Consider the following 11,006-nt stretch of genomic DNA (forward strand, 5'->3'; position numbering starts at 1 on the left):
TAGGAAATGTCATTTTCTGCTGCCAGTAGGGGGCGCTATATGATATTGGTGAATATTTGCCTATAGAGGCGTTCAGGCTGGGGCACTTATCATGCATGACCGGCCTGGGCCTGATCCATTATTGCAAATGATAGATATAATTGTTTAGAATTTTTTCAAAATGTCCTCCAAATGTAGCGAGGTGCCACGCCCACACCAATTGACTTAGAGAAATTCTGTCCGATAACTTTTGATCATCAATGTGTCTACTTCAAAATGTGCATGGTTGGGAGTTGATCGGAGCAAAATTGTAGGATCCATTTACATAAATACGCACCCTTGGGAATCGGGTGAAATAAAAATGGCCGACTTCCTGTTGCGATTTCACCACGACGTCAAGATGATTTTTTGTAGGTCTTGGCATGATACCTATCCAAAAAAAAAATTCATGCATGTATGTTGAACCGTATTCTGGGGCTGGCCTTTTGAAATTTGCAACATCAAGGGGGCGCTGGAATCTTTTTTTCAAGACCACAAAAATATCAAAATTTTTGCCAGGCATGGTGCATGTGCAACTTTTGGGGACTTTTGGGACGCGTTAAGGCAAGCAAATTGGGGATTCAAAAGTCGGGAGAAAGAAGAAAGAAATAAACAAACAAAGAATAATAATAATCACTTGGGTTTCAAAAGGGCCTTAGCCGACCTTGTCGGTGCTCGGGCCCTAATAATTCAGAGATTTGAAGTGATAATAGTTTCATTTTGATTGGCACAAACCTCTGGGACATTTCCATGTAATGCACTTCATTTTTCATAAAATCTGTTTGAATATTTTCTTTCCTGTGTTTATCTTGGCCATTTACCTGGACTTTGGATTAACCTAACTTACCACATGTTCCCCCGCAGGGCAACATCAGAGGTAGCAGAAATACTCATGTCTTCTATCCAGTAGAAGTTCTCCTTCCACAATAAGAAAAATCTAAATCAAAATACTCTATTAAAAAATTAATATCCGTGTTCAAAGTAAAAGGTAAACTGAAAGTTTAAACAAGTCAATTTATTATTGGATCATGTTTATGTGGGAAGTTATTTATAACAGTAGCTGATTTTTTGGTAAGGATTGTATTTCAAAATTAAGTCTATCTGAGTAGAACTTTAAAGCATGTGAAAATGGAAATACCTGGTACTTGAGTTTTAACTCAAACACTGAGGTTCTCCTCACCAAGTGCCTTTCCACCAAGATAGCAATTGAAGAAGTTATAAGTAATAAAGCAACACACTTATAAAATTGAGCTCTATATTCCTGTTATTACCTTTTTCTTACTTAACATATATATATAACATATATGTATTTCTCTTTTTTGATGAGATATAAGGTCTCCAAATTTAAATTGTGTCATCAATATTGCTCAAATTTGTTGTAATTTTTAAGAAAAATTCAGAATAAGCAATCTAAGCAGAATGCAAACATAGCATTATGTTGCTTGTGTTGGTTGAAGGAATTTAACTGGATCAATATGGAACAGATTATAGACCCATGAGGCACACCTTTAAGAAAACAATTCAGAGAAGACACGTTGAGGTATTATGTAGACAGAAACAGTAGAAATTTCTTAACTTCAATAGAGTAGTGCATAAAAATACACCAAGGAGGACTCTTAAAAGTTAAACCACCTGTATTCCAAATCCTTTAAATAATCTAAGTGAACAAAAGTAACCACTGCAGCTGATTGATTGCACCTGTTGTCAGTCCCTCACATCATCTTTTTTTTATTCTTTTAAAATCTTGACATCAAATCAGTTTTGGCCTCACGAGCAAAATAATTTTGTATTTTCTTGTTATTTAAAGAATGGCAGCTTACATGTCTCAAAGCTTAAAGAATCACTGACATGCATGTGAACACTCAAAGTGAGGGATTACAAAAGCGAGAAAACAGATCATTGAAGCTCAGACGTCTTGATCTTCTCTCTGTGAGGAGTTGGTAGTGGTTAACAAACAGTAAGACTCTTAGGAAGCGGCTGAATATGTAACCTTTGACAGCCTTAAGAGATGACGATATAAAGCTGTACAAGCAACAGGATGAAGGATTATGGCAGCGGGAGGTGCAGGTTTTAAAAAAAGGCTTGGTCTGGTTTCACCTTCTGTTAGAGACACAGCAGACCAGTGTGTCAGTCAATTTCAAGAACTTTTTTATTTTGTTAGTACAAAGTCAAGTGTTGGCAGGAATTTCTCACATAGTTTTCACAAAATCTAAACAAGAATGAATATTAGAGAGTCTCTTGTACCAAAGCCCTGGACTACTATCCAGATCCCTGTAAGCAAACAACCTTAAAATCAACATCCTGCTGTTACTGATACATTTGTGGAAATGGATCTATGTCTAGCACTGCCTCAAAAAAAACAAATCCTGTTTTTTTAAATATCAAATATGCTATTTCCTACAAAGCTACACATCGCTTACCTTTCTCCAGTGAGTGATGTCTTTACGAAGTCTTCATACAAGGTTTGGTGCACTCCTGGCATGGATGAGGAATCTTAGTGATGTGTGTCACAAAAACCAAAAGACAGTGGGTTAATGACGTGATAACAAACATTGATGCCAGCTCTCCTGTAAACCCATTCCTTTCTTAGTCTCTTATTCTAAATCCTAATTGCCTGTGCTCTCAGGCTGTTGGATGGCGTCAGTATGCAAAGCCCAATCAACCTGCTCAAAGATGTAGACGTAATATGATGATTTTGTTTCCTTTTCTATCAGACATACCAGTCACATACAAACTGTCTCGGAATATCCATGGAGATTGAAGAGTTTTGCAGGGCATTGTAATAATCCAACATTGTTGATTATATCCTAATATATAAAACAAACATTCACCAACATGGAAATCCACTGCTTGTGCCGTGATCCATGCTCAACTCAATGTAATCCCTCTTAATCCTGATACGATAAAGAAGGTATAAGATCATCCGTCCTAATGCTAATAGAAAACAGGATACCTTTGTTCCAATTAAATGTGTTTAGGAGTTGTAATATCCCTAATGATGGGATCATCTGCTTACAAAACAACGACTTCCTTTGGATTGGATCCAACTGAACCATCTCGGGTTCTGAGACACACACTAACCTTCTTTTTATGCTGGCTGTATCAGAACTAATAGTGTGGAAATGGAAAATTGTAAATGGACTGCACTAATAGCACTTTACACTACACGAGAGCAGGGGCTGAAGTGAAATGCCAAGCCAACCATCAGGAACTAATCCAGTCACATTAACACATATTCACACACACACAATGGATATCCTACCAATTCAGGGTTCAGGGTCTTGGCTGACTGCACACCAACTTCTGAACTGTAAGAGCTGAGAATTAAACTCCAAATCTATGGATGAAAGAAAAGAACAAGAGTGAGAATATCTTCACATTATTGTATTCACTTGGTCTGGTTTTAACTTCACTGTTCAGTTTTCTGTGGATGATGTATTCAATCCTGGGGACTCTATATACATTAAAAAAATACAATATATATATATATATATATATATATATATATAAATAAAATTAAATAAATAAATAAAGTAGTAACTGACTGCTGTTACATTATAGTGTTAACATGTAAGCTTTTTTTTTAATTCAAGTTTGAGAAGCTTTTTGTGAATATGTGAATATATTTTCCAAACGTTCAGTCACTCTCTTCTGATTCACAAATTAAAAAAATCAAAGCATTTTTTAGTGGATCGGTGCTCCGACTTGCTGTTCCTCCAAACAAGTTTCTAACCGTTCAGTGAAAATGATCACTGCTGACCTTGACACTGCAGATTCATACACATAGGAGAGAATGTCCATACTCACAAACTTTTCCTGGCTATGAGCATGAAAAGCAAATGTATGATTTTCCATGCCATGCTGGCCAACATGAAGCCCAGGGATGTTAAGGAGCTTTACAAGGAATTTAGATGTCCATCCATCTAGAAGTGAATAACACCCCATCCTTCAACACATTCACAGATCATCTAGTAAGCACCTATTGGTTATATGCAGGTTTTTTATACTTACAGTATTAATTTATTTACAATTTCATACACTGCCCAATACAAGACTCCCACCTGAACAATATCCTGATGAGCCTGGTCCTCGTCCTGTGTGGCCTCCTTCACCTCCTCCCTCTCCTCTGGATTGACGTTTTTCATCTTCTGACCAAGTGGATTCGCGACTGCAGGTCCTTCAGCAACGCTTGGTGGTATGACAGAAGTCCTGTGGTCGAATCACAGCTTAACATGCAGATGATGATTGTAGAACTCATACATGCGCACACACGCACATACAGACACACACATACACACTAACACACACACACACACACACACACACACAAACCCACAGACTTGATGAGGCTGATGTACATACAGTAGTACATATCTACACTGGATACATGGGGCATTTAAATGAATAGATTTAAACATTTCTTCTAAGGGGCTGCTAAAAATATCAGATTAAGAATTTTAGATTTTACTTTATAATGTTGATTTTAATCTCACTAAGCAATTCACAACATATTTTTTTCACTGCAAGTCCATCCTCATTATCTGGAATATCTCTTGCCTTGTCTGTTACAATATGTTTAAAGCCCCTCTGCCCTTTCACTGGACAACATATTTAGTGACACTATTCTTGTTGTTGAAGCTCAGGAAAGGAGGCAAAATGCCCAAGAGCTAACACACAGCTTGAGTTAAACCAGGAAAGTGGATTACAAAAGGCCACAACACAGAGATTATCAGATTTAGTGTTATTGGGAGCCAGATTGGAAGGCAAAGACCTGCTGCTCTCTGTATTAGAAAGTTGGATTAACCTGTTCAACCAGGTTTTGCTGTTAAGAGCAAGCGCTGATGCGCATCTTAAACACTGTGCACTGTGTGCTCCTACATACACAAACCGCTATGGTTGTTTGTGTTACTTCCAGGAAAGTGTTTACGAAGGACTAAATCTTGAAGTTCCTCTTTTGAGACAAATATAGTGTGCAGCAGGATGTGTGTTACCCTCAACAATCAGATCATCATAAACAACATCTTACAGTGAGATTAAGGACAGCATGCTGAATTCTCTGACCACCGACCTAGTGAGGCCAGGTGTCTTCCTCTTTTTACAGAGATATTGTTCTCCAAGAGAAGAAGCGATGGATTCAAAATAGTCTTTGTTCAAGTGCTACAAGAGAGCTTTATTTGCCCTGAACCTTGACTGCATGGCTAAACACGACCTTTTAATAGCTTCAATGACAATGGTTCCACCCAAAACAAACCGTCACATTTTATTTGAATGTTACAAAAAAGCACCTCTTATATTTTGAACTTGCATTTTAAGCATCATGGTAAGACGTCTCATTCTGAGGTGTGTTAGACAGATTTGACTTTGTTACCTAAAAAAAACAAAATTAATTTCAGATTTTAAAAGAATAACACTACTAAGAATAACAATAACTCAGAGTAAAAGATAGAAACTAGATATAAGTTTACAGTACTAAAACAAATGTGAACCCACAACGCTTTCAGTCATATTTAAGGCATGGGCCGGATGTGCCCTCTTCTGTTCAGTATAAAACTAGATTTAAAATCATAAATTTGCTTTTGGTCTTTTTTATTGTAGTGGTTTTCTAACCTCTTTAAATACGGTTTAGGTTTAGTCTGATTGTTTTTTTGGGATATTTTTTATTTAGACATTCAAATAATTTGAAAATCAGTCAGATGGTCCTTTAAATGTGCACATACTTATTTGTAGGATAGGGTGGACTCAGATGGACTCTTTTACACAGCTGCATGGGACACTGAACAACCATAAGACCAACATATTTTTAAGACATTTCTGACTTATTAGTGTAATGCAGTCAGTCATTGTAGTAAAATCAGACACATGGATGGGATTGGCCTTACCTGGAATATGGTCAATGCAAATCAGCCTGAGCAGCATCAAGGTGCACCTACAAGGATAGTGTGAAGGTACGTCTGGCTCAGAGGTCCCTTGAGGTGTTTTGACACATTACTGTTTCTGTTTTGGCTGTTAACTTTAACTTGAACATTCTGCCTCTGTGTCAGGGTTTTTATTGTGTCACAGTTACGCTTAAAATTTCACTCTCTGTGAAACACAATGACGCTCCTTATTTGGAAACCTTGATGCCCAAGTGACATGACATAAAGCCTGAGGGGTGAATCACCTGGATTACTAAGGGCCAGATGCATTCAATTGACCTCATGAACATCGCAGATGATCAGATTATGTGGGCCACAGGCCTCTTAGACATTAGGGTTTAATGAGCTGTTCTGTGCCAGGTTTGAGTAACTTATTAGCTACAAGATGCTGCAATGGGAGTTCATGATGTCTACAGAGGTACAAGTATATGTGGGATGTGAGCTAAAGCTTTAAATCCCTTCCTTGTTCCTTGAGCCATTATGTGTGGGATGTATGCCAAAATGTCAATCCTCTTCTTGAGCTAATTAAGTTGAGCCTAAGTGATATTTAAGTTTCCTATAAATGCAGGTGTAATGACCCGTTGGAGAGAGACTGTCGGAGGACGTTAAAACAAGGTCCTTAGAATCATTTCAAACTAGATGGAAATTGTTTTTAGGCTCCTAATAACCCAATTTTAACTTTTTTGAAGAGTGCTTCAAATTTATTTGACACTCCAACAGACCAAAATGAGGGGCCATCGGCAAACAGAGCTCCCAGATGACTTCTGGATTCCTATTCCTCTGGACACCAACAATATCACTTCGCTAAGCCCGTTCCTAGTTCCCCAGGATCACTTAGGGCACCAGGGTGTCTTTTATGCCATGTCAGCTTTTATGTTCGTCCTATTTGTGAGCGGAACAAGCATTAATGTACTCACTATTGCATGTACTATACAATATAAGAAGCTCCGGTCTCATCTGAACTACATCCTGGTGAACTTGGCTGTGGCTAACCTCATTGTCTCCTGTGTGGGGTCGGCAACCTGCTTCTTCTGCTTCATGAACAGATACATGGCTGTTGGTCCAACTGGCTGCAAGATTGAAGGATTTGCTGCAACCCTGGGTGGTGAGGAGCTTAATTTTTTTATAAGAAATAATTATTTGGTAATCAAGTAAATGATTTTGGAGAAACAAAGCTGTTGTTAAAACTGTATATTTTGTCACACAGCAAACCTCACTTTGCTGCTTTTATTGTAAGACTAAAAAGCTATGTATAAAATGCTGATGGGTTTCTTTGAAGTTACAGTGAATTGTGAAAGACTGAAATCTGCAGCACAACTTAGTTTAATTTTGCTGTAAAAGCAGCAGTTTTGTGTAGAAGTGTGAATTTTAATTTGTGTATAAGCCCAGGAACATTACTTTGTAACTACAATCGCTCAGGTAAATTGCTGAGCTGCTTATTGAGTTTATGTGGTCCACCAAGAAACCATGAGCAGAAGACAGCTTCGTTAAAAGTGTAATCTCTTTTTATTAGTTCAATCAAAAAGTTACATCAAAATGTTCCTGTAAAGACTTCAGAGGCAACTGTAGATCTGACCCAAATACTTTTAAGCAAAAGCAGGGGCTGGTTAGCAGAACTTCCTGCGATCCAGCAGATGCAAACCTGTAAGAGAATACTTTTTAAATCAAGAGGCATACGATTTTTTTTTTAATCAAATCAAATTTTTCCTTTCTGTCTTGTTCCAGGTATGGTGAGTCTGTGGTCTCTGGCTGTGGTAGCGTTTGAGAGATGGCTTGTTGTCTGTAAGCCTCTCGGGAACTTTGCCTTCAAGCCTAACCATGCTATAGCTTGCTGTGCAGCCACTTGGGTCTTTGCATTGATTGCTTCAGCTCCTCCCCTGTTTGGTTGGAGTAGGTTAGTAAATGGACAAAGCATGCAGAATTATTAGTTTTTATAATTGCCATGGAAGACTAATTTTAGGAAATAACACTGATAAGATGTTCTTTAGAAAATTACTTTTCTAAATTTCAGTATGTATAAGACATACACAGCTCTTGTTAAGATATTGAGCATAAGTTATTACCTGAACCTAATCTAAATATAAAGAGCCACAACCAGCACACGTCTTCAGCTCTGCTTGTCTCTACAGGTATATCCCAGAGGGCATGCAATGTTCCTGTGGACCAGACTGGTACACAACCAACAACAAGTTTAACAATGAGTCCTATGTGTATTTCCTGTTTGGGTTCTGCTTTGCTGTTCCCTTCGCTACCATCGTTTTCTGCTACACACAGCTGCTTTTCTTGATGAAATCGGTAGGTTCAGGTTAACTCTGTGTGTGTGTGTGTGTGTGTGTGTGTTTGTGTTTTTGTTTGTGTGGGTGTGTGTGTGTGTGTTTGTTTGGAAACCTACAGCTCTCATTTGTGGCTTTTATACATACATGTGAGGGTTTCCATTGTTGGACCTACCACTTTAATGTGCCTCTCCATCAACAGGCAGCAAAGGCTCAAGCTGAGTCCGCCTCCACCCAGAAGGCAGAAAAAGAGGTGACAAGGATGGTGGTTGTCATGGTGGTAGGCTTCCTCGTGTGCTGGTCGCCCTACACCATCTTTGCTCTTTGGGTCGTTAACAACCGTGGGCAGACATTTGACCTGAGACTGGCAACCATACCGTCCTGTATGTCTAAAGCCTCCACAGTCTACAACCCAATGATCTACATCCTACTCAACAAACAGGTTGGTTTTGGTATCTAGTATGCATGTATCAATTAAAGAGCTAGAGGTAGTGAAACAAGCAATGCATCACATTTCATTAGTTATGTGGTGCTTCTCTTTATAGCTTTCAAATCATGGACACATAGTTTGTTCCTGATTGTTCAGATGACCATTCACATGTTCATGTAACTAAAAACATCAGATTTGAGGGGACTGGATCGTATCCTGTCTTGATGTTGGGTCTTTGTTAATAATTTAACACAGCGTATGGTCTAGACCTGCTATGTTTGTAAAAGCATCTTGAGATAACGTGTGTTGTGTTTTATACAAAGAGAGATTAATTGATTGTTATCACATGATGTTTTGTTTTGGTACATATCCCAAAAAGGAATTATCTGCAAAGTTCTGGAAATATGTTACTTATAATTTCAGAAAATGTTTACAACAGAAGTAACTTTTCTAAAAACTTTGTCCCATCAGTTTCGACAATGTTTAAAGAAGATGCTGGGGATGAGCGGAGGCGAGGATGAGGAGGGATCAAGTACATCAGTCACTGAAGTCTCCAAGGTCGGACCTGCTTAGGTTATTCATGTTCCATTTGATGACTTTCACACTGTAAAAGGACTGAATTGATGCATACTGTGACAAGTGTAAAGATGTTATACTTTCAGATTAAGAGTTATATGCAAATATAAAATGCAAAAAAAAATAAATGAATGAATAATGACAGTGTTTATTTTGTCCTTTACCAGGGAACTCATTATGAGTTCTCTCTAAAAAACTATTTTTTTTAGTCTAATCCCTCCTAAAATCTTGTTTTTTTTCACAAGATGCATGATGAGGTCACTACAAAACCCATAGTAGTTTTTACTGAATTAACAAGAAAATTCTTTGAGTACAAAAGAATTGTTGTAATTAGGGTTTTGCCTGCATATAGAGAATAAAATGCTTACAACAACTCTACAGTTTACAGTACATCTTTGCTTGGAAAACAACTACTAACAATGTGGAAGAAACTGTCGAGAGACCCTTTGGGTCACCTCATCAGATAGATAGCTTTGTGAGATTAGCAGGATTACATTTGAATAGTCCAAGTGTAATTCACAATTGTCCCAGTCAAGAGTATGCTTACAGTCTGGCATTGGTTTGTGTTGTTTTTGCTCCACAGCATGAAAAACCCTGGAGGACTGTTGAAGTATTAGCCCACAGACAAACAGATTCAAACCATGCTCTGTTTAAACATGTTTGTCTACAATATTGGGATCAAGATCAAGGCAAACACATAGTTCTGCTTTATTATTTACGCTCATAATTTAAATTTAATTTTGAGTTAAATTTAAAATGTCTTCAAATAAAAATTAGAAAAATGAATTTCTTTCAGAACATCAAAATTGAATTAGCAAATGAAGCTGCTGCATTTTTTATGAAGCTTTGAAGAGAAAGTATGGCACATAAAGAAAACATGATAGTTAAACACAGGCGTATAAATCAACAAGACACATATTTTTAACTTCCAACAAAGCATTACTCAGATGAACTCAACATACAGATACTGTGAGAAATGTACAAATTGGAGAAAAAAAGTATTAACTCACTCACTGCTCCATCATCCAATGCAAATATTTTAATGTGCAATAGGCTATTGTACTGGTTCTTGATGTCCCTGTCTGTATGAAACAGTCAAAGAAATGGTTAGAATGACATTATGAGCAGATGTATGTCTTCTATGATTCCATTTGAAGTCCATCTGTTCATATATCACAGCTGAATAAATGAAAATTAAAGATTACTTGGCAGTGGATTGTTGAAGATGTGGACGATTAATTTGAAATGGAGCCGATAGATGGCGCCATACCTTTAACAGATGTTATAAATAGTAGATGTTCACACACACACAAACGCACGCACGCACACACACACACACACACACACACACACACACACACACACACACATGCAAGCATTAATCATTTGAATTTGACCTAACTAAAATCAGTTGGCACAGGAACTTACATATTACTTGCAATTCAAAGTAAGTCAGAACTAAAAATATAAAGTGGGTTAGCTGAACAGAATTACAGTCTTTTGAGTGGGTAATCACAAAAGTCCCTATGTTTGCAAAGATCAAAATTTAGTGTGAAATATAAAGTGCAAATTATTTTAGTCTGAATACTAGAGTTCACATTTCACTATATATATGATAAATATGTATGAACTATTTCAAACAAAGCTGTACCAAACAGGCACAAATGCAATTCAGATTGCAGTTTTGAACATAGGGAACAGCTTCTACGACTCGTCTCATCACTATCAACTCTCTCGCTTACTCCCCTCTATCTGTCTTTCCAGACCCAACTCGGTCGAGGCATGATTGCTGTC

At 37.6% G+C, this 11,006-nt stretch overlaps 1 protein-coding gene and 1 long non-coding RNA gene across 3 annotated transcripts in view; one reads left to right on the forward strand and one right to left on the reverse strand.

The window, feature by feature from the left end:
- The window catches only part of opn1sw2 (opsin 1 (cone pigments), short-wave-sensitive 2), a 12,515-nt gene extending 3,019 nt beyond the window's left edge, over positions 1-9,496 (forward strand). Inside the window, exons 2-6 of one of the 2 annotated variants that reach the window (XM_034681354.1) lie at positions 6,980-7,038; positions 7,659-7,827; positions 8,063-8,228; positions 8,409-8,648; positions 9,108-9,496. In XM_034681354.1, the coding sequence (XP_034537245.1) occupies positions 6,980-7,038; positions 7,659-7,827; positions 8,063-8,228; positions 8,409-8,648; positions 9,108-9,209 (736 nt within the window). In that variant the 3' untranslated portion in view covers positions 9,210-9,496. Of the gene's footprint in view, positions 1-6,600; positions 7,039-7,658; positions 7,828-8,062; positions 8,229-8,408; positions 8,649-9,107 lie in introns of those variants that run through there. The other variant, XM_034681346.1, reaches the window with a different exon arrangement.
- LOC117811226 lies at positions 2,150-4,193 on the reverse strand. Its single transcript, XR_004630955.1, has 5 exons — positions 4,080-4,193; positions 3,826-3,941; positions 3,281-3,355; positions 2,439-2,511; positions 2,150-2,289 (listed from the first exon to the last, which is right to left on the reverse strand). It is a non-coding gene; the product is annotated as an uncharacterized LOC117811226 (long non-coding RNA).
- Positions 9,497-11,006: the final 1,510 nt, after the last annotated feature.

This window comes from Notolabrus celidotus, chromosome 1 (genome assembly GCF_009762535.1).
Source record: "Notolabrus celidotus isolate fNotCel1 chromosome 1, fNotCel1.pri, whole genome shotgun sequence".
Lineage (NCBI taxonomy): Eukaryota > Metazoa > Chordata > Actinopteri > Labriformes > Labridae > Notolabrus > Notolabrus celidotus.